Source organism: Lottia gigantea, assembly GCF_000327385.1.
Source record: "Lottia gigantea unplaced genomic scaffold LOTGIsca_73, whole genome shotgun sequence".
Classification (NCBI taxonomy): domain Eukaryota; kingdom Metazoa; phylum Mollusca; class Gastropoda; family Lottiidae; genus Lottia; species Lottia gigantea.
Window position 1 is genome coordinate 518906 of NW_008710453.1, and position 24130 is coordinate 543035.

The 24130-nt window shown below is 32.9% G+C and overlaps 4 protein-coding genes across 4 annotated transcripts; 2 read left to right on the forward strand and 2 right to left on the reverse strand.

Annotated features, from left to right (window-relative positions):
* Positions 1 to 50: 50 nt before the first annotated feature.
* LOTGIDRAFT_131243 (hypothetical protein) lies at positions 51 to 7590 on the forward strand (the record flags this gene model as incomplete). The annotated part of the gene is made up of 10 exons (XM_009066080.1): positions 51 to 171; positions 581 to 675; positions 1133 to 1246; positions 1755 to 1845; positions 4194 to 4273; positions 4767 to 4809; positions 4849 to 4979; positions 5431 to 5506; positions 5910 to 6019; positions 7471 to 7590. 10 exons carry the CDS (start codon positions 51 to 53, stop codon positions 7588 to 7590), a joined length of 981 nt encoding a protein of 326 aa, XP_009064328.1.
* Positions 7591 to 12049: 4459 nt separating this feature from the next.
* Positions 12050 to 12568, reverse strand: LOTGIDRAFT_131348 (hypothetical protein; the record flags this gene model as incomplete). The annotated part of the gene is made up of 1 exon (XM_009066081.1): positions 12050 to 12568. The coding sequence occupies one exon, from the start codon at positions 12566 to 12568 to the stop codon at positions 12050 to 12052; it is 519 nt and encodes a 172-aa protein (XP_009064329.1).
* An 863-nt stretch (positions 12569 to 13431) lies between these two features.
* On the forward strand, positions 13432 to 14897 carry LOTGIDRAFT_235994 (hypothetical protein). Its single transcript, XM_009066082.1, has 3 exons — positions 13432 to 13547; positions 13899 to 14161; positions 14465 to 14897. Coding segments are annotated over exons 1-3 (447 nt in total). The 5' UTR covers positions 13432 to 13545; the 3' UTR covers positions 14647 to 14897.
* A 1684-nt stretch (positions 14898 to 16581) lies between these two features.
* LOTGIDRAFT_196169 (hypothetical protein) lies at positions 16582 to 22821 on the reverse strand. The gene is made up of 8 exons (XM_009066083.1): positions 22717 to 22821; positions 20553 to 20651; positions 19824 to 19935; positions 19089 to 19187; positions 18505 to 18603; positions 17984 to 18065; positions 17739 to 17816; positions 16582 to 17180 (listed from the first exon to the last, which is right to left on the reverse strand). The coding sequence occupies exon 8, from the start codon at positions 17074 to 17076 to the stop codon at positions 16828 to 16830; it is 249 nt and encodes an 82-aa protein (XP_009064331.1). The 5' UTR covers positions 17077 to 17180; positions 17739 to 17816; positions 17984 to 18065; positions 18505 to 18603; positions 19089 to 19187; positions 19824 to 19935; positions 20553 to 20651; positions 22717 to 22821; the 3' UTR covers positions 16582 to 16827.
* Between the last annotated feature and the right edge of the window lie 1309 nt (positions 22822 to 24130).

The window sequence follows — 24130 nt, forward strand, 5'->3', positions numbered from 1 at the left end:
TCCCAATGCCAGTACCTGGAATGCCTCCTTATTATGTTCCACAAGCAGAGATGGCTGCTATTGATGTTTCGGGTAATTTACCTGCAATAGATAATCCAACAGTACGACCATATGAAGACTTTAATGTAGAAGCTGACGCAGAAGCATTAAGAGCAGCCATGAAAGGAACAGGTAAGCTTCAAATTATATGACTCTCCTGACGAAAAGTCAATAAGCAAAGGTGCTTTGCTTCTGGTCAAAAAAGTGGTAATGGTGAGGTACAATTTCCACAATAACGTGGATGTACAAAGAATATGGCCATGAATATACAACATTTTTCTCTAAAATTAGCTTTTGTAACATGTTTGATTTCATATCCCAGATATTCAAAACACAAATACTAAGTGAGCTCTTACTGTCAATTAAATTTCATCAAGTTATGTTGTTACTTACTATAAAGATTTGATTGTCCTCCGGGTTACAACTTTCATCTGTCAAACATCGTGTTTCTGTTTTTGTTTCTGTCATGCTAAAAGCTTCTCTAATGTAGTGTTAACTTAGAAACAAATATATATCTATGATATTTATTGCAACAATTCAGGAACTGAAGAAGCTCTTATTATTGAAATAGTCAGCCATAGATCTAATGAACAACGACAGGAGATTGAGAAAATGTACAAAACTATGTTTGGAAAGGTAAGTAATAAGAGTTTACCTCTTCAAAATGCATTCATAATGGCTGTATTTAACCCAAAGATACAAGTAGTTGGTGGAATATTATTATGTCTACCTTACCAGTCTTATATGACAGAGGACTACAATACTGAATGCAATGAGAGAAATAGCTGCTCGCAACAATGGGTTTCCCACCACGATGATCAACTACGGTCACCCAGCTTGTGTTTGCCTCATCTATACTCAATTTTCGGATTTAGGCTACTATATATTTTCAATGAATTGGAACAGACTAAATCAAAGCACAACAATGTATGCAATGAAAGAAATGTCTGCCTAAGGAAATTTTTATATGCAGTCTGTATCATCTTATTCTCCATATGATAGATTCGGTCTATCATCACTGACCGTGCAAACCTGGACAAAAACCATGTTCAGGATTAGCTTTCTTTTACCACGAAGTATTATTTTCTTGCAGGATTTGATAAAAGATCTTTGTAGTGAACTATCTGGTAATTTGGAAGAAACCATCATGGCATTATTTAAATCACCTGCTTATTATGATACTTGGTCACTCCATAAAGCCATGAAGGTAATGCATCAACAGAGCCCATTTTTTTCAGCATTTGGTATGAAACTCCTATGGATTTTATAAGGGAAGTGGAAAAGTTCATTGTGTGGCACATGCCGACGAAGTCTATTTTCAACCAGATATGTTGGATTGCATTATAGACATGTCAGGCAAATATAGCTTAATCAACAGCACTAATGTGTGAGTCCAACCCAGTCTATGATGAGCTTTTTATCATGGGAAAAAAATAACAAAGGCACTGGAAGAAGATGTCTTGTCAGATTACTATACTCTTTGAATTTGATAAAGAAAAGCTCAAAAATCAAGCAAAGATATTTGTGGGCATCGTGTGGGTAATTCTAAACATAAACACAGACAGTTTAGTTTAAGTAAAATAAGAGGGACTGTAAATAGGTTTTGTACATTTTTTATATACTACTAGAAGGAAAGTGGTCTCTCAAGGTGTGCTTAAATATTTTTGCTTGAATTTATTTGATAATGTATCATGAATCATGTTAAATTATTTCAGGGAATTGGTACTGATGATGATGTATTAATTGAAATATTGGCAACAAGAGAGAATGATGAAATAGCTGCTATTAATGAGTGTTATAAAGAAAGTAAGTATTATCTACTTCCTTATTTCTGTTGGTTCGTCAAAGTTTTCCTTTGATTCCTGTACATAATTTCTATAGAAAAGAAAATCTTTAGTAGTCAAATTATCTCCCTTTAGTCTTCAAATTATCTTATGGTTTCTCTCTCATGTTATCAAATTATCTTCCTTTCGTCGTCAGATTATCTCCCTTTAGTCTTCAAATTGCTTCCCTTTAGTCTTCAAATTACTTCCCGTTAGTCTTCAAATTGTCAACCTTTTATCTTCAAATTGCTTCCCTTTAGTTTTCAAATGGCTTCCCTCAAGGCTTCAAATGACTTCCCTTTAGTCTTCAAATTACTTCCCTTTAGTCTTCAAATTGTCTACCTTTTATCTTCAAATTGCTTCCCTTTAGTCTTCAAATTGTCTACCTTTTATCTTCAAATTGCTTCTCTCTAGTTTTCAAATGGCTTCCCATAAGGCTTCAAATGACTTCCCTTTAGTCTTCAAATTACTTCCCTTTAGTCTTCAAATTGGCTACCTTTTATCTTCAAATTGCTTCCCTTTAGTCTTTAAATTGTCTTTCTTTTATCTTCAAATTGCTTCCCTTTAGTTTTCAAAATTCTTCCCTTTAGTCTTCAAATTATCTTATGTTTTCTCTCTCATGTTATCAAATTACCTTCCTTTCGTCGTCAGATTATCTCCCTTTAGTATTCAAATTGCTTCCCTTTAGTCTTCAAATTACTTCCCTTTAGTCTTCAAATTGTCTACCTTTTATCTTCAAATTGCTTCCCTTTAGTTTTCAAATGGCTTCCCTTTAGGCTTCAAATGACTTCCCTTTAGTCTTCAAATTGTCTACCTTTTATCTTCAAATTGTCTACCTTTTATCTTCAAATTGTCTACCCTTCATCTTCAAATTGCTTCCCTTTTGTCTTTAAATTGTCTTTCTTTTATCTTCAAATTGCTTCCCTTTAGTTTTCCCTTTAGTCTTCAAATTGCTTCCCTTTAGTCTTCAAATTACTTCTCTTTGGTCTTCAAATTACTTCCCTTTAGTCTTCAAATTACTTCTCTTTAGTCTTCAAATTACTTCCCTTTAGTCTTCAAATTACTTCTCTTTAGTTTTCAAATTACTTCCCTTTAGTCTTCAAATTACTTCCCTTTAGTCTTCAAATTACTTCTCTTTGGTCTCCAAATTACTTCCCTTTAGTCTTCAAATTACTTCCCTTTAGTCTTCAAATTACTTCCCTTTAGTTTTAAAATTACTTCCCTTTAGTCTTCAAATTGCTTCCCTTTAGTTTTCAAATTGCTTCCCTTTAGTCTTCAAATTGCTTCCCTTTAGTCTTCAAATTACTTCTCTTTAGTCTTCAAATTGCTTCCCTTTAGTCTTCAAATTGCTTCCCTTTAGTCTTCAAATTACTTCTCTTTGGTCTTCAAATTACTTCCCTTTAGTTTTAAAATTACTTCCCTTTAGTTTTAAAATTACTTCCCTTTAGTCTTCAAATTGTGTACCTTTTATCTTCAAATTACTTCCCTTTTGTCTTCAAATTACTTCCCTTTAGTTTTAAAATTACTTCCCTTTAGTTTTAAAATTACTTCCCTTTAGTCTTCAAATTGTCTACCTTTTATCTTCAAATTGCTTCCCTTTAGTCTTCAAATTACTTCCCTTTAGTTTTAAAATTACTTCCCTTTAGTCTTCAAATTGTCTACCTTTTATCTTCAAATTGCTTCCCTTTAGTCTTCAAATTGCTTCCCTTTAGTTTTCAAATTGCTTCCCTTTAGTTTTAAAATTACTTCCCTTTAGTCTTCAAATTGTGTACCTTTTATCTTCAAACTACTTCCCTTTAGTCTTCAAATTACTTCCCTTTAGTTTTAAAATTACTTCCCATTAGTTTTAAAATTACTTCCCTTTTGTCTACCTTTTATCATCAAATTATTTTTAAATGCTATAGTATGTTTTTTTCTCTCAATTTATTGTCTTTCACTTTTCAAGTCCTTTGTCTTCATATTGTCCACTTTACTCTTCTAACGATCTTCCTTTTATTATCATGTTATCAAAATATATCCCTTTAGTCTTCAAATTACATCCCTTTAGTCTTTATATTACTACATTTGTGTGGTTTTCACATAGTACTTATTTTACTGATTTTACTGATGTTTGCCTGCAATGATGCTTGCAAAATTTGAATTCATGTACATAGAATTTAGATATTTTTAATTAATTTTTTTTTAATTGCATCTCAAAGATCTTCAAAATATTTAGTCATTTTGCTCAACATTTGCCAATGTTAGTTTCTAGTCCCGATATTAATACGAATGAGTATTTAGTATGTGTTTTATCTTAATATATTCTGATTGATATAATAATAATAATAATAGTATATGGTAAAACATTAGAAGAAAAGATATCATCAGAAACCAGCGGAAAATATAAAAGACTTCTTGTAGCCCTTTGTCAGGTAAAGCTCTTAGTATAATAGTTTCCAACTCATCTATAGTTGTAACTGTGCAGGAATGGATTTGTTGCTAATTCCAATGAATAATTTGTACCAAGTGAAAATTATGGCTTCTTTTTTCAATTATTAAGCTTCAAATTTTAAATTCTAAGATCCACAATTTTAATTTGAAAATGAAAATAACCTTGAGAATCTGAGTTTTCGATCCTAATCAGATGGATTTATCTACATTATGAAATTAATTTTGGTCTATCTTTTCCAATAATGGAATAGGCTTACATGTTGCATTTGATGTATTTACTTAAAAACTATGTTAACCTATAACCAATAAAGTCCCCCCTCCCCCAAAAAAAAAGCCTAGCTTAGCTTTGGCCTCCCAAGTTTAATTTTATTTTTTATCATTTTACATGAGGAAATAATTGCCAGTAAGAAAATTCTCTGGCGCCTTCTCGTCTAATGATTTATGAAATGAAATTTCCATTATTTTCAATGACAGGGTAATCGTAATGAAGTTAGTGATGAGAACTATGAAATAGCGTGTAGAGAAGGTATCAATGCTGTGGTAGATAGAGAACAAGCTAGACAAGATGCGGAGAAACTATATAAAGCTGGAGAGAAGAAGTTAGGAACAGATGAATCTATGTTTATTCAAATATTAGGATTAAGAAATTATTATCAAATAAGTGCTATTGTTGAAGAGTACCAGGAGGTAAATATATGAGAGTCTTTTTCATTAACCCTTTAAACACTTGCTACACTGAGTGGCAGGTGAACCAGCTGTTACCAAGTGATGTCACATAACATTAACATCATACACATAAGTTCAGGTGTTATGACATTTCATTCTAAATTATTACTGCCATTGTAACTAGTATGAATATCTATGTGAAACCACTCTTTACATAATATTTTTAATGGATGCTACCTCTTAGAATGGACATAAAATTGAAAATCTCAAACTTAGTCAACAAGTGTATATATTCATCCTGGACTTACCAGGTGCCATTCTGTCGTATTGTTTTGACACCAGTTAATGTGTCAACAGATGAACAAAGACGCATTTCAACCAAGTTCAACATTTTCAATTTTTTGTCGTCCTAAGAGGTAGTATACCTGTAACAAAATTGTCCATATTGACTAGAAATTACATGTATTTACAGATAGCAGGAAAAGAGTTAAGAGAGTCTATAAAGAGTGAAATGTCCGGTAATTTAGCCAAGGGATTAACAGCAATTGGTATGTATTATTTCAAATGACTAAAGCTGAAATTTGATGAAATGGAGTTATTTTTATCCAATTTGTCTGCTCCAAATTGTAATAAATAAAGGGCAAAATTTTATTTGTAGCATATCCATGCAGTGCCCCATAAGTGATATTTTCCCTGGACACTGGCATTAGCCTTCTCTGTTTTGATTTTTGACTGAAGAAACATCTTAAATGTACACAGCCTGTAGACCACAGGGTTGTATTTTTTGTCTCATCGAAATGACTAGACGCCTCTTGTGACCTCTGACCTGCACCAATGATCAGGGAAAAATCTGCAGGCATCATCATCATCCATACCCAAATCGCTAATCTTTTCATTCCGCAACCATTTAAACACGAGAATGTAGCTCATAAGGCGTATCTTATATTTCAGTTGACAGTAGTCATCCACCAACGTATTTTGCTAAGAAATTAAAGAAGGCCATGAGTGGTATAGGAACAGATGATTCTACACTGATAAGAATCATAGTTTCTAGATCTGAGGTAAGTGGAGAAACAGATGATTCTACACTGATATGAATCATATTTCTATATCTGAGGGAGGTGGAGGAACAGATGATTCTACACCGATGTGATGCATATTTTATTTGTCTGGGGTAAGTTGAGGAAGAGATGATTCTACACAGATAATAATTATAGTTTCTAGATCTGAGGTAAGGAATGGATGATTCTCCCTGAGGTAAGTTGAGGAACAGATGATTCTGCACAGATAAGAAGTATAATTTCCAAATCGGAGGTAAGTTGAGGAACATATGATTCTACAGTGATAAGAATTATAGTTTCTATATCTAAGGTAAGTAGACGAACAGATAAATCTATGCTGATAAGAATGATAGTTTTCAAAGATAAGTATAGAACAGATGATTGTAACTTGGGTAAGTTGAGGAACAGATGATTCTGCAATGATAAGAACCATATTTTCTAGAGCTGAGGAACAAACTGGGGTTAGTGGATTCGAATTATAGTTTCCAGATCTGAGGTAAGTAGAGGAACAGATGATTATAACTGAGGTAAGTTCAGGAACAGATGATTCTACACTGATAAGATGCATATTTTCTTATTTAAAGTAAGTGGAGAGAACAGATGATGCTACAATGATATGAATCATAGTTTCTAGATCTGAGGTAAGCGGAGAAACAGGTGATTCTACACTGATAAGATGCATATTTTCTTTATCTGAAATAATTGGAGGAACAGATGGTTTTACAATGATTTTAATCATAGTTCCTAGATTTGAGGTAGGTAGATGAACAGATGATTCTACACTGATAGGAATTTTAGTTTCTAGATCTGAGGTAAGTAGAAGAACAGATGATTTTAACTGGGGGAAGTTGAGGAATAGATGCTTCTACGCTGATAAGAATTATAGTTTCCAGATCTGAGGTAAGTAGAGGAACAGATGATTTTGAGGAACAGATGATTCTACGCTGATAAGAATTATAGTTTCCAGATCTGAGGTAAGTAGAGGAACAGGCGATTTTAACTGGGGGAAGTTGAGGAACAGATGATTCTATGCAGATAAGAATTATAGTTTCCAAAAAGTGAGGTAAGTAGATGAACAGATGATTGTAACTGGGGTAAGTTAAGGAACATGTGATTCTATACTGATAAGATGCATATTTTCTTTATCTAAAGTAAGTGATGGAACAGATGATTCTACACTGATAAGATGCATATTTTCTTTATCTGAATTAAGTGGAGGAACAGATGATGCTACACCTGTCGAGAATCAAAGTTTCCAGATCTGAGGTAAGTCAAGGAAGAGATCAAGAGCTATTGTTTCTAGACCAGAGGTAAGTGGAGAAACAGTAGCTGTGTCTGAGACCTTTTTATTAGTACCTGTCCATCGCTCTGCACCATCCAATAAAAAGCTTCTTTGACTTCATGCATACAAATTAACTAAGAACATTCAATGTAATCATTTGCTTTTCTAGATTGATTTAGCAGATATAAAACAAATTTTTGATGAGGACTATGGTAAATCATTACAAGATGCAATATCATCTGATACCAGTGGAAAATACAAGAAACTACTCTTAGCATTGTGTGGTTAATCTGTAGAAGAAGGAGTTTTATAAACTCTTCGTAGTCTGACATACACTGGGACACTGGAGTGCCGAGAGTGTCGCAGTTCTCGAATTTAGGGATTTTTTTAACTTGTGGCTCGATTTATAGTATATAGCTATTTATAGCACAGTGACCCCAATTAGTTATATGTGTATAGAGGTGTAAGTTTTAACATTTAATCTTTTAATTCAGGAACTCGCACATATCAATAGAATAAATTCGTCTTCACTTGGTTAATGGTACCAAGACATCTCACAATAGCTATTTCTTTAGTAGAATGTGAAGGCACAATTAGATCATAAACTGAACTTCCTGTGGACGAATCTTTTGGGTGAACATTTTAAGATAGAATGCAAAATTATGTAAAAAATCAGACCAACAACCCAATGCTACATATGTACTTTAGATAGTTATAACTGAACCTTATTTCATGATTTGATAATACTCATGCTTTTCCAAATTTTGGTTGTTTTTGGTAACTCATATTTTATACCATAAAACTTATCTGAGGGTAACAAAATAAAATAAAACTGACGAGGATTTCTCATTTTAATTCTTTTTTCCTATATTCCTATAATGTATGTATGTTTTGTACCTATTTTAATTCTGCAATTTTTTCTCATAACTTGTCAAGATTGTTATTGTCTGTTATATTGATGAAATACATTTTAACTTTGTATTTAAATGTAGTAAAACAAGGTTTTTTGTTCTGTATTATTAAAAGCCATTGATTCTGCTAAATTTCTTATGATTGGTTCAAATATTGTTAAATGTATACTACCGCTTAGGATGACCAAAAAAATGAAGTTTTTAATCTTGATTAAGATGAGTCTTTGTTCATCAGTGGACTTACCTGATGTCAAAACTATACAACAGAATCCAATAAATCCATGAAACTAAAGAATAATTCATTAGACTAAGTACTTTCGTAAAATGTTTAATAGTGTGTTTAAATAATTATTTAGTTTAAATGATAGTCTTATGAGCATTATTCTTTAGTCATGGTGCCTGCAAAGTCCAACTAAATGGCTAAGTTTGAAATTTTTCATGATACAGTCTGTAGCCATGGTCTAGTGTTCTATTTGAACAAGATGCCTTTTTTATGGCACCTATCGTCTCTGAAGATTTCGGGTAAAATTTTGACAAGATCTTCTACTAGTAGGCCTATATAGTATCTTAATCTTAATCTTAAGTAAATGGCTGCTTCAACATAGGAACCATCAATGCCATTATGGGACTCATTGAAATTTACTCATTCAATCCCGTTTTCTGAAAAACTGTGACAACCTGAACTAATAGAGAGATGATGGAAAGAAAATAAAGAAATACAAAGTTATATTAGAAAATTATTCAAACCAAGCAATATACAAATTATTATCACATTATAGTATCCAATAAAATACAGAAAGTCAACAGTCAAACATCACTGGTGAACATACTGATACAACTTAACAGAAAATGGCAGTTACATGTGTAATGTGGTTAATACACTTATTTAAGAATCTACTGCCTCTTTTTGTTGCCTTTTAGCATTAGTTAAGATGTCTTTACTCACATATATAAGCACTTGAATGTAAAGATATATGATACATCAACATCTTTAGCCTTTATTTAAATATATTATTATATATTACTACACAAAATGTTATAGTTCTGCAGCCTAAAACTAAAGACAATCTCCTTCAGGTTCTTCCTGAATTATATGAGGTTCCAGTCTGGTGCCAAATATTATTTAGATTATTATCTAAAGAAATGATTAACAAAAAAAAAGTATAATAAAATAAATAAGCTTATATTAAAGATACTAATAGTTATGTGGACACTCTGAAAGGATGTCAAATTCACAAACCAAGTGACAAAGTGGCTTAAGTTGAAGTCGTTAAAATCATAAAAAATAAACTTTTCCAAAATTAAATATTCCATAATTCTTGGTCTGAAAAAGTTTATTTTCATCAGTTTTCAGTAAAATGTTTCTGATCAGTAAAACAAAATTGAGTTATCAGATTCAACAGTAAACATATTCTGAATATGAGGAAAATCTTTGGCTAAACTTTTGCATCATTTTCTGTTGAAATTTCTGGGAGGGAAGTGCGTTTATATACAATGTTAACATACAAAGCCTAATATTTCTATCAAAGCCAACTTACTACTTTCAAACTGATTTTCCAATTCACTCAAAAATCACCAAAAAGCCTGAGGTATAATTACTGGTTTATCTTTAATTTGAGTCATCAGAACTTTCTGAGGACATCAGCTCGCCATTAGCTTTGCGTAAAATAAACTTAAAATTCTTATTATTAGGTTTGGTAGGTGTATAAAGTCCAACTACACTTTTTAATTTGGGTTTGGATACAGTTGTGTCGTGTTCTCGTTCATTACCAGATATATCATTCAAGTCATTGGAATATGATCTCTTTTTGGATCTTTTGCGTTTTTTACCACTTGCTTTTCTTTTGGATTTTTTGGACATCCTTCGCTCATTGTCAGTATCCTCATTACTTGTGTCTTTGTAATCATTTTGATAGTGATGTTGATTTGTTGCAAAATCTGACTGTTGACTTGAAGTTGATGCACCTTCATTAATTTTGTGCTGATATTTAGATTTAAAATCAGTAACAAAGTCACGCCTTGGAGACCAAGCAGACGGACTGAAACTTGCATCACTATGAATCCTTTGCCTCTTTTCTGCTCTGAAAGAGTCATTAAAATAACGATTGAAATCAGTGTCTGTCTTATCTGATTCTCTGTAACATGGGCCAGACACTGAAGAATTTGGACTGTCGCTTCTTGATGATGGGCTAGCATCAGGGCTTCTAGAGTATTTTCTTTTCCCTGACCATGTATTACGAGGCCTAGCAGGACTGGAGTCAGAGTTGGAACTAGAGCAAGTCCTGTATGGCGATTGGCTGTAACTTGGTCCTGGTGAATGTGATGAATGTCTAGCAGATCTGTCATCTGGATTTATGATTTCAGATTCACTAGTATAGTAGCTTACGTTCCGCACAGGAGATCTTGAACAACTACGCTCACTTACTGGACTTGAACATGTCGACCTTGAGTGAGATCTTGGACTGCACCTTGGACTGTAACTTGGATCAGTTCTTGAAGCAGGTCTTCCTATTACAGAGTTTGGATCAATGCTATTAACTGTGTCAACTGGCGCTGACCATGAGTTCAAATCAACCACTAGTGGGTATGAAAGACTGCTGGGTCTTTGTGTACGACCTGGAGAGATAGCTGGAGACTGGTTTAAGGGTGTTGGGTTATAACTGACAGAGAACGTTTGACCTTCAACCGGAGTAGGACTATAACTGTCATTGCTGTGTTCTTCTGAAGAGCTTCTGCCTCTTCTGCTATGCAGTGATTCATCATTGGTTACATTATCTTCAGATAAATTTTGATCTGGATTATCATTGTCAGAAGAAAATTGTCCTTCTTCTGCAAAAGATGTCAGAGAGGGTCCCTCAGAATATCCTCCCGATTCAGAATGTTCGGCATCTGAATGAACAACACTGTAATGATCACATTGACAATTTTCTTGTAATTCATCGCATTGTACACATTTCACTATGGGCACTGGGTTATTGACTGTGATCAAAAGATCTTGTGCTCTGTTTAAATTCCTATCAATTAAAGAAACACTATCCGATGCCAAATTGATACTGTTTAAAATTGCCTCCTGCTCATCACGGTCTCGTTGACGCAAGGGAAAAGAATCAACTGATGATCCAGATGAATACAGAGATATTCTTGGACTTGGAGAATAGCTTGAATGTCGAGTTGAACTTCTACTCCTTGATGAAGTACGAGACAGAGATCTGCTACGAGACCTACTTCTGCTTCTGCTTCTGCTTCTGCTCCTACTGCGAGATTGACTCCTAGATGAATTCAGTAATTGGTTTAATAGTGAATTATAGGGACTTCTTGATGGTGATCTAGATCTGTGCCAGCCAATTTCACTAAACATACTATCCTGACTGGAACTTGAACTGGATTCCCATGAATTATTTCTTTGTCTAATCTCTTCTTTTCTAAATTTCATTACATCTTCTTTTAATTTTACAAACATATTTTTTAGTTCCAGTAACTCACCCTTAAGGATTTCTGTTTCTTTATCTTTTTCTGAAAAAATAAATCAAGACAATGATTATCAATCATGGATGCAAACAGATAAAATTTTTATCATTTTTTCCCCGATTAAAATCTGACATTTTGTTGCTTACAAATATAGACAGAACTGTAATCTTTAAGGATTCAAAACATAGAGCTTCTTTGATTTTCCCTACTTTCGACTTCTTAACAAGATTATGACAATGTCTTCATTTCAGAATAACAGGAACCATTCAAGTTCTGGATTTTCCTAATAATACTACCTTTTATCTCTTAAACAAACAGGCATTATGCGAACATGTGATTTAGGATTTGATGAAGTATCAATAGACTATTTCAATACTTACTCTCGCAGAATGCTTTCAGTGCCTTCAGACAGTCATGCGTTTCAACAGAATTTACAGCAATCTTTAATCCACAGTCTTTTTGACATATAATTTCCCGATATTTACATTCTTCTTCTTCGTGTGTCTTAATTAGCTTACGTAACATAGATAAAGCACATTTAGGATATCTACAGACAACTTTTTCATAATCACAGGCTTTTATGTGGTTCTGGTATTTTTCTAAGAGTACCAAATCTTTACAGCCATTATCAGAGAAATCACATATCAGTGTTAATTTATTCAGCATATTTCTGACCAAGGGTAGAACTGGTTTTAGGTCTCCATTGGTTACGGTAAATCGGCATGTTGGACAAGTGCTACGATTATTTAACCAGGTTTCAATACAAATTTTACAAAAGACATGACGACAAGGACTTTCCATTGGTTCGTCCAGTACATTGGTACAAATACAACATATCAATTCTTGGTCTGGTTGTGGAACAAACTTTTCCACGTCATAACGTGACATCTTTTACCTGAATAATAGAAATTAACAAGTTTCATTAATTTTATGCACAATTTCTTACAGTCAGAGATCAAGAGATATCTTGGCCATTAATCGCAATGAAGGGCTGATACAAGCTCTATCATTGCTAGCCCTGAATTAATGTTTCAATGTTTGTTAATTAGTTTCCATTGTCTGTGGGTCTATCAAATTATTAAAAGATCCTGGTTGTAATGATGATACTTCAGTAAATTGTCTTTGAGCCCATAGAAAAATAAATGTTATATGATTTTACACTTTATAGTGTAAATAAAATTAACTCATTTTCTTTGTACATAAAAATCACCCATTGAACGGTAGAAATGAAAACCTTCCTCTTAGTCTGTGTATTTTTATAGGCCTAGTAATAAATTTCCAAATGGATATTCTTTTTATCACATTCTCAGTCAAACTCAAAGCAAGGATTAGGCCAATGTTACACTACCGGTACGTAAAACACTTTTTAATCAAGTTCTTGATTTCATTTATGGAAAGAATCAATATAATCAATTTATTTACAAACGAATTATTGGGCTGAAAGTAATATGAATTTCATAAAACAATTCTGAAACGATGAGTGTCATTCTTCACAGGATCGACAAAACGTCAAACAAGAGTTGTCTTATCTTGATAAAGTGTTGACAGAATAGCATAAAATCTTAGACTAAAGTGAGACCTAGATCATAGTCTAGATTCAATAAAGAACAATCCCAATAAATTTTGTCCTACACACGGGGATTCAAATTTTACGAACCACTCAAATCATTTTTTCCCCATCTGGTGATCAGGCCCTATCTAAAAAGTACTTCAATAAATAATTTGGCAATTCAGCATTTGTCAAAATATCTGATTTCCGGAAACGAACTTGATTTTTATTTTAGGTTATAATTGCCACCAATAAAATCAACTAGTATAAGGCATAGCCCTACCGTGTCAACATAACACTACCCACCTAATATAATATGTAAATTACAGTAATTATAACTATGATACTACTTTACTAATAACTTACTATAGTAAGCTAATGATAGTCTTAGATTGGGTTCAGTTAATGTTGATTAACTTGATTCGCCTGACACATCTGCCTCTCTTTACTACTCTACTTCTAGACTATTTAATTCCAAACCTCTGGTAACAAATTTGACAGTTGTCGAATGGAATAGGGTCAGAAAAAACGTTTCCTGTTTTATGAGGTGGAGTTTGGGTCTATCCCTCCTCTAAAGTTGCAAGGTGTTTTAACATCAGATTGTCTAATCAAAGTAGGCCTTAATGTTGTCTGTGAGCATTAATATAACAATCACTTGAATTTTCGCAGGGACAAACCTAGTGCTGGTAAGGCGAAAATGGGCTCAATATATGAAGATGAAGATCAGATATCAGCTGTGCTACATGCCCTGAGTGATTATTTTGAAGTGAAGCAGAAACTAAACACAATCAAAGAGTTCACATTCAGTCATCCGGTAGTTACAGTATTTAGTGTAGTTTTGTTAACATTATGCAGTATACCAATAATATGTTTTGTGACATTTGTTTGTGGAAGTATGTTTTTGGGTGTGACTGGTTTTGTTCTGATAGAAGGTTAGTTGCATTTGTTTCTCATATTTACTCACTCGTATGACATATTTTAAAGTTATTCATGTACTAAAAGGTACAAAATACGATGAAACTCTTAGAAAATAAAATAGTATGTAGTATGACTAAAAATAGTTGTCTTGGCAAGAAAAGGTATTGTAAATCAAGAAAGAATCAAATATACAAGTAGTCATAATTTAGCTCCAGTAGGTTATTATTTCCATCCATGCGAAGTCTTTGAAACAGGGGCACAGAACAATCAATTGAATTCCGGTAAGAACTTATGAGCACATCTGTTTCTATTTCCAGGAACTATGTTAACTTTAGCCACCCTGTTTTTAGGTGGTGCCTTACTTCTTGTTGGACTTTGTGCAGTTGGTTTTAGCTCTGTTCTTGTGGCTGGATTCTTTCTTTATGAATTGAGTATCCAGTTGATGAATGACTTATCAAAACGCTTGAAAGCTAAAGAAAAATTACAAAGAAAAGAATGATCAACCAAGAAAATTTTGAGAAACATAAATGTTGCTGTGTGGTTCAGATATTTCATTCGAGGTAAATTGTGCTGAAGAGGTGAACGGGAAGAGTATTTTATTCCAAGAAGTCTTTGGAATTTGTTGTTTTTATGTACTTTATGATATGGTGCTTTATTCATAGGTTAAGATGTATGCCTGGAAGTAACAGTAGTGGCCAAGATCTTTAAAGGTATACTACCTCTTAAATTGATATTAAAATTTTAATTCTCAACATTGACCAATAAGAGTATATTCATCACTTTATTGTTCAGCGTATTTATCAAAGAAAAACAAATTTACTTGCTTTTGCAACAATTCAAAACTTATCTCAAGATAATCAGTATGTTAAAAAAAAATAACTCAATGAAATCTTACTAGTCTTATATTTAACTATCTTTAAAATCTGAAAGAGACTGTAAAGAGGTTTTCTCAATTTTTTATGTGTATCGGGGACACTGTTAGCATCAATTTGCACCATTCTAATTTTCAGTCAGACATCTGTGGTTCCTGCAGTTCCACAAAAATGAAGTGATTGATGATGTCACTAATCACAAAATATGCTGTCTCATAAGGCCCTTTGCAGTTAGTGACGTCATCAAATAATTAGATGTAGTGGAATTGCAGGAACCACAGACATCTGATTGAAAATAGGAATGGTGCAAATCACATTGATGCTGTCCCTGATACACATAGAAAATTAAGATAACCACTTTACAATCCCTTTGAAAATGTTTTAATGTTTATTCCATGTTAATATTTTTTAAATCAAAACCGGTGAATTCTTAATTTCAATGATACTTTAACTCTCTCCACTACAAAAAGGAAATAAAAAGAGAAAGATTTATTAAATATTTTAATGTTATGCCATACTTGATGTTATTGTTTTATAAAATAGAAAATGTGACAACTGATAATTTGTATACTTAAACAAAACAAGCCATAGGAATTTTAAAAACTTTTCAGCTTGATTAGAATGCTTTATCTTAGTTTGCGTTTTATGACGTCACTATTGTTAACGACCTTTGCATATCAAAAGCAGCTTTTGCAATAGTGTTGTCAAATAAGGCATAGTTTTAGTTGAATTGTAAGAACCACAGATATCTGATGAAAAATTGGAATGGTGCAAATCAATGATATTAGTGTCCCCAAAACACATAAAAAATTTTGAAGTCCTCTTTACAATCCCTTTAATAACATTATTAAAAAAAATAAGTATGTATGATTTACAATGTACTTTCTCTAAATGAATGATAAAGAAGTAGCATGCAGATTTACTTTTATTTGATATCATAAAAGAATTGAAATACCAAGTTTGTATATTTTTAGAGCTTGTAAAGTGTTATTATACTACAACAAACCACTTTGTATGAACTGTATATGCTGTATTGCTTATTAAATAAGATACATCAAAATCTAGAGAAAAAAAAAATCTTGCAAAATTAATAAGTTTTTTAGTGCTTTTATAGAAGTAAATGTTATTTCTTGAAAGTTGTTTATAATATCATGTTGAATTTGAATAAAATTCTAATATAATGTTGCAAATATTTTCCTCCAGTTTTATTTTGTAAATTTATTTAGTTTTATCTCAGAGCACCCTAACCCTTAAATAGCTCAAAATACAAGTTTTACCCTTCTCGAGAGTGGCTCCCAAGTGAATTAAAATGTGGCAAAGGCAATGAGGATTGCAAGGCTTATCCCTTTTCACAGACCTGTTGTGTATACTTAAATTGATAAAAAAACATTGTTGGACTTGGCAAATAAAGAATTTTCAAAAAACCTCCTACTGGGACATAAAGACCTATGGTTAATCTTGTGGTAACTTTCTGTGTTTAATAAAAGTCAACTTAGGTTAACTCAAAAAAGGGTTACAGCCTTTTCACAGATATGCTTTCTGCATATGAAATGAAAGAACACTTTGTTGCGTATTGATAAAACTTTGTTCTGAAAATTGGTTGATATATTTGATAATAGCGACATACAGCATTTTTAATAGATGTCAATGAAGCAAAAATATTTTTGAAAAGCATTTCATGGCGTTAAGAGTGTTAGCTTTATTTCGACATCCAACCCTTTGAAAATGAAATGAAATGAATCCAACCCTTTGAGCCATCACCATTGGGGGCGAATGAATTCATTGGAATACAACAAGAAATACAATAGTCACAAAATGAAATTAATAAGGTGATGAGCGTGTCTATTATTGACATATTCAGAGTATATATTTACAACTTTATGCGAGAAGTTGGGGATTATACCTCTATTTTTTCTCGTCCAGGACACCCGTAGAACACCCGGGTGACGCTCGATTGAAGAGTTCTGAACAGGTTCTGTCTGTTCTAATTCTGCCCCAATTTTCCCATCTTTTTCCATTTGAATTCTGTCTGCATCTACTATTTTTTCAGCACACATGGAATTGAACGTAACAGCATCGGTGCAGCCAGATTTCTTTTAGGTGGATAATGTCCGTTTCTGATGAATAGAGTGATATTCTAGTGACAAATTGTCGTTTTTACCTGCAAAATAAACATAGGTCATTTGATCCAGCGCTCAGGGATGAAATATCGTATACTTAACAAAGAACAAAATTACTTTTACTGTAGAATGTAAAGAAAAAGTTTACCAATTACATTATATATGTAAGATCTTTCTGTTAACCAATCGGTTTTACCGATGGCCGAAGTCTTTATCGACTGATTCCTCGTTTTACAGACAAGTTCAGTAAAATTAAGATCATTTGGAAATGTTGCTCACAACTTGTCGACTTATTGCTTGGTTCAACTGAAACATTTTTACAGACCATAATTTTTAATGTAGACGAACAATTTACGGATAGATAACATCATAGACGCAAGGTTTTGTCTGAAATGTTTTGCCATGAAAGTTATAGAATTAGAAAGACTATTGCTCAGTCTACAAAGATTGTACCACAACCCTATGACCATCATGCTATCTGCAAATAGATAGCCTTCTTATCCACTATTGCTCGTGTTTCCCAACCATACATCTCGAACACAATAGAAGATAGTATGATTCATTGCTTTGAATTATAACCTGTAAAAAACTCAACTTACCACTGTGACATCATCAACTTGTGCTTTGTCTAGCACAATCCACATGATCACCTAATGGCCTAATGGAGTCAGTCCATTCTGAAAAATAATTCAAGTACATCATCATCAAGATTTTAACCTTATTCAAGATAAACTCAACTTTGTTTGTGTGTTGAAGTTGTTTTGTTCATTTTGTAGAAGTAAAGCGGCTGATTTGACGTCATCTTTTTTAGCAGCAATATGAAGTGCTGGTAATCTCACTTTACCTTTTGTATCATGTTCCAATAAAACACTGACAACCTTTTCATGACCTTGTTGTTGTGCCACAGATAGTGGAGTGAATCCATCCTGGAAGGGACAAAACACATGGAATCTTGGATCGAAATGATTCAGATGGAGAAAGTCAAAGAAAGATCCTCATCTCATGGAACAAACTCTCCCACCACCCACCAAAATAACCTCCCTCACAGAATCATGGTGAACTTATTATTATAATTCATAAAATTTTTGTGAAATTAAATTTGACGTTTGAATCTATTTGAGCAATCGTCTTGAAATGTGCAAATGAGGAAAATTTTGCCAGGACAGCAGCATTAGCTTAATCTTCTTGCTATCAACTCTATGGATAAAAATTATGAAACAAAGCTATCTGGTCAATATTCTACTGAGAACAACTTGGATGGTTAGAACTCATCACAGAGGACAAGAGACAGAGAAAACATAACAAAGAAACAAGTACAACTTCATTAGGATTTGATCGAATGTATATAAACAATCAAGTACTCACCTCAGTGGCCAAGCTTAGGCTAGCCCCATTAGCCAATAGAAACCTGACTACTTCGGAATGTCCTTCTTGTGCCGCCATGTACAGTGGTGTGAAACCGGCCTGAAAATACAACACAATAATCTTTAAACTTGGTATTCCTTTACATTTCTATCTCAATGACCACTGTCAAAACTTTGGACCTCTCATGTGGACATATTGAACCACAATGTCATTCCTAATATATTTAATGATAAAATTAGATTTACAACAGACACAGATAACAGTTTGTATAAACAGAACTCTCTAATTGTGAAAGTATGTTTGGTATCCCATTGTGGTCAATATAGATTATTAATGTGATTTATCAATGAATTTGACCTACTAATCTAATCTCAAAACATGAAAACTCTCATTGAAACAATTGGAGACACATTGAGGGCTTAAAATGGGTATATTTCAAAGTATATCTGTTTAGAATACTTTTTCTTTTCATAATAGAAATAGTTGGATAATCATGATTTCTGGTTTAATTGTGTATCAAAAACACTTGCTTACAGCTTTGATTGATAACAATTTAATTTCCCGCAAGGTTTAACTGTCCTTACCTGAGATTGGACATTAACCTTGGCATTATTATCAACTAAAATATTCACAATCTCTTCATGACCTGCCAATGCAGCAACGTGCAAACTATTGTTTCCTTTCTGAAAAAAGAATTAAAAACAATTGGTAAATTTTTCTCAAAATGAATCAAACTTTTCCACTTTAAATTCAAAAATAAAATAATTCATTTTAACGCTATGAAAAAAAAATGTCTTGAAAATGTTCTGAAGGTCAAGGCATGTCAGATTGAGTTGAAATTTCTAAGAAAAAGCTCCAGACATTAGGTCATGGTGCCATTGGAATCAATGGCATCATCCGCAGAATATATCAATGCTGAGATCGAAAGTTTCCAAATTAAATTGAAACTCACAGCTAGTTGAGTAATTACTCTTTAAGAAACCTTTAAACAAATTCAGATTTGATTTTTGTTCTAAATGGTTTCCCTGATAGTGGAACCATGGAGATATTTGCCATGAAAATTCTGGGAAATTGATCAATAATCTTGTAGCGTTATTGAAATCCTGCGTTGAGTTATTCTACTAGAAAGCGTGGGAAGCTGATAAATTCTTTCGTAGGTTGATGGAATTATTTTCAAATTACAGGTTTCTTGTTACAAAGTCCAAAAAATTATAATATATCAGAATTGATAACTCTCTAATGTTAGTTAGTTTTTCAAATGTTATTGGATGTGAATGAATTTGAGAATGAGGAACATTAAATACCAAAGCTGCCATTACCTCATAAATAACAAATTAGAAGGCAGAATTTTCCCTGGTCAGTCAGGTCGGTCACATGATCAGGCATGAGGTATCAATTCAAGAGTCTTTCAGTTCATATATTGTCTTTTTACTGTAGAATACATAAATTAATCATTAAAAACACCAATAGTTAAATTTATTTGACCGCCTCAAATGAGGGATGTTACGACTGTAATTGCAAACGGTGTTGTTATATATATACTAATTAACATTAATTCTATTTTATTATCAATTTTGTTTGTCATTTTCTTCAGGTGGAAGACATACAAATATCAACTTAATGAACGTTCTTAGATTTATAACTGGATGTGAGGAAGGACCAGTCTTCTCAATTCAGCCTACAATCCATTTCAGTAAGAATTCTGGAATGTTTTCAACAGCTTATAACTGTATAAATAAACTAGGCATCTCGAATTCTAGATATATATGGAAGGCTGAATGGCTTTTTATTCAACGTTCTTCATTGCTGTTTCTTAATTCTTATTTCTAAATTCTTATCTCTTAATTTGCACACTTAATTCAACATTTGTCATTGAAAATTAACATTTGTATACAAAATTCATAATTTGTACTGAAAATTAACAATCTTCGATAAACATTTTTTAGGTAAAATATTGCCAAGATGTTTTCATGTAGACAGTTCAATATAACAATAGCAGCAGACAATAAAAGAGGCAGGAAATTGCAGACAGGAAACAGAATACATACCTTTGTGGCAGCCTCCACATTTGCACCTCTTGCCAATAACTCTGTAACAATCTTGATGTGTCCCTCTTTCGTGGCAAAATGAAGTGCATTGAGACCATTCTGAAATAAAACAAAACCTTTTTTATATTGCAATGAATTCTAATATTTTTGTATTAAATGATATTAAACATTGTATTGGCATAATTCCAAACATATAAAATAAAGTGTATATCATCATCATGAATTTTAAGATAAAACAAACATCATAGAATACAGTTGTTCCTAACTTCAGATACCTTCCAGCAACTCAAAGTTACCTGACATGATCTGTCAAAATTTGTGACCATTCATCAAAGTGTTGCACTAAAGACAAAGCTCGGGCCTTTGGCTGCTCCCCGGTCAGTAAACTTTCTAGAAACTTTCAATGCGCTGATTTGCATAAAGAAATATTTGCACCAGCATTTTCATTCAAATCGCTAAGAGTCTTTTGAAGTGCTTCAATTTTAACATTTTCTGTGCCTCTATCAGCTCTTATTATACACGGAATGCCATTGAGATGCTTTACACAATCTATAAACATACCACAAAGGTGAAAAATCAAGTTGTTAAATAAAAATCAAAGTTTTAAAATAAAAATCAAAGTTTATAATTCAAAATTAGAAATAACAATTTTGTCGTATATAGGCCACCATAGTTTTGACCTATTTTTTGCTTGAAAAAAAACCTTATCCAATTACATATTACATTATACCTGAATTAACTGACTATTATAAAATATCTTAAGAATGTAACTAATCCTTTTTATGACCTAATCTATTCAAAATGTCTCACAAAATCTCTTTTCATATTCTGCATAAGAAAATAATGGAAAGCTTGGATTTCTTTAGAAAAGCTGTCACAACTAATAAACTGGGCACAATATTTTCAATTCAATAATGGCAGTGCACTTGAATGAGAGTTTAGAACAACCATTCAAGTTCAACTATAACCTTTTTTATTCATTTATGTGCAGACGCGAATCAAAGGGCTTGTAAATGGAAATGGATAATCCATGAACCAGATGGAAGACAGGGTACTTAAGTCTGTTATCCTTAAGATAAAATATTGCCAAAATGTTTTCATGTAGACAGTTTAACATAACAATAGCAGCAGACAATAAAAGAGGCAGGAAATTGCAGACAGGAAACACAATACATACCTTTGTGGCAGCCTCTACATTTGCACCACTTGCCAATAACTCTGTAACAATCTTGAAGTGTCCCTCTTTCGAAGCAAGATGAAGTGCATTGAGGCCCTTCTGAAATAAAAAAAATAAAATCATTTTTATATTGCAATTAATTTTAGTATTTTTGTATTAAATGATATTAAATATTGTATTAGCATAATTCCAAACATATAAAATAAAGTGTACATCATCATCATGAATTTTAAGACCACATAAAACAAACATCATACAGATTCCTAACTTCAGATATCTTCCAGCAACTCAAAGTTACCTGACATGATCTGTCAAAATTTGTGACCACTGAGCCTGTAATGGACGAGTTGCCCTAAAAACAAAATTGGAAGGTATGGAAGAACAAGGGCTATGAACGAAAGGCATATCCATTTCAACAACAGTAATAGTTGCAGTACTTTAACCAAATTGTAGCATTGAAAAAGCTCAATCCCTAGTGAGTTGGATTGTCATCTGCTAGTCAAAAAATACTGATACTACAGCCAGTGCTATTAATAGTTGGTTCTTCAACTCCCAGCTGTTTTTGTGTGATGCATGAACTATCAAGACTGATGAATTTTTGAATTGATATAGATTAAGTGGGAGTGTTTGGAGAAGCAACACCTTTCTGAATTGAGAAACATGATTCTTAAACCAAAGGCATTGGAAAAAACTGGCCCTACAGCATTGCATTGAGGTATCCCTAAGATATATATAGGCCTGGCATCAATAATCCACCAAAACGCATGAAAAACTCTACTGTCACAATGCCAGTCCACAGCTACTCTCACATATTCTTGTGACTTTCCAGTCAGACTACAATGTTGGATTGTGATTGTAATAGGTATGTCGTTTTGCTACATTCAAGGTCATCTGATTCAAATTGGCTACAAGTCCAACCTTCAATCATATTTAAGAAATTTGGTTGTGTCTTAATGGGCTGGAAAACTTGATTCTATGGTTTATTACCTGATTGCTGGTGTTTATATCTGTAGATCCCTTCAAATATTTTGATACTTCATTTAAATTACCGTCCAGAGCTGCTCTCAGGAAACCAGCATTCCTGTCACTCTGAAAATAGACAAACATGGAAAAATATAATAACAGTTGATTTTCAAGTTGTAAAGCTCAGAAGTGATAAAAAGAAATGATATGTCAGTATCTCAATAAACCACTGATTCCATCTCTAGCCTGGCATTAGTACCAAGACTTACAGAAAACATATTTGTTCAATCACACACCCAGTTCACTATTACTCACTAATGTACCATGATTAATTTTCAAAACCTTCTCAAAAATGTTCCTGATCTTATGATGAATCAAAGTTAAATTAGAATTTAAATATGGAAGAAAAAGCTAAAAATAAGATAAATTAGGTTTTCAAGGATCATATCTAGCAGCTGATTGTTGGCCATTACTATTTGAAAAAGGTTCAGTACCAGTACCCATTAACAGCTAGGTTTTAACAAAATAATCAAGATGATTTACTCAAGGTCACTAGACTTCCACATGCTAACCAAGATTAGAACCGACACCCAATCAATGTCCTTAAAATCATTATCAAATGTAAGGACCAAAGATGAAAAAAAAAAAAGGTTAAAATCATCCCAACCATGTGGAAGTGGAATAGCTCAATTGGTAGCAAGTTTGAGTCATCTGGTAGGTGATTAGGTGTCGTGGGTTCGAATCCTAGTCAAGATAAGAAAAATTCTGATGCCTGTGTCAGTGCTACCTAGAATCGGACCGGTGTCGGTTCTCACTACCTAATACCCAACAAAGAGTTGAAGTCCAAAATACACAGGAAAAATTTGCTACAAAGTTATAAACACCATCACATGGTGGTTCATGTACATGCTTTTGCATTAAGAATTAAAATCATTTAACTTTTTTCCAAGATTAATCTGGAAAACTCATAAATGACAAGTACATAGTAAAAATATATCATCTTCAGAACTAACATAATTTACCTTCTATCAAAACCACACAATATCCATCCTTAAAAAATAAAAACACTCACCCATCCCATTAACTTTTTCAACATTTTCTAAGAATTCCTTACTAATGTAATATAGTTCCTTTATATCTGAAGACTATCAATCAAATGGTTGGAATAAACACAGAAGATTATCAGTGGTTTTCATAAAATACACACAAATGTACCTTCTGCCGATTACATTTATACAATTATTAATAAATTGTCTTATAAGAGTCTACAATAACACATTGTATCAAATCAACAAAATCTCACTGCTGGCACACTAATAAGGATGATAAATTTAGCAGAAATCATGGCAAGGCGATGGCTGTCCAATTCTGATAATGGCTACAACTGAAGGAATTTCTACCTGAGTTGAGGCCACTTTATGTTACATGTCTGCTTCAG

Excerpts from the sequence above, each read along its gene's own strand:
- LOTGIDRAFT_235994 (XM_009066082.1), top strand. Across the intron at positions 14,162-14,464 it reads TGGTTTTGTTCTGATAGAAG|GAACTATGTTAACTTTAGCC; the intron begins GTTAGTTGCATT and ends TTCTATTTCCAG.
- LOTGIDRAFT_196169 (XM_009066083.1), bottom strand. The coding sequence starts at position 17,076 with ATGTGTGCTGAAAAAATAGTAGATGCAGACAGAATTCAAATGGAAAAA.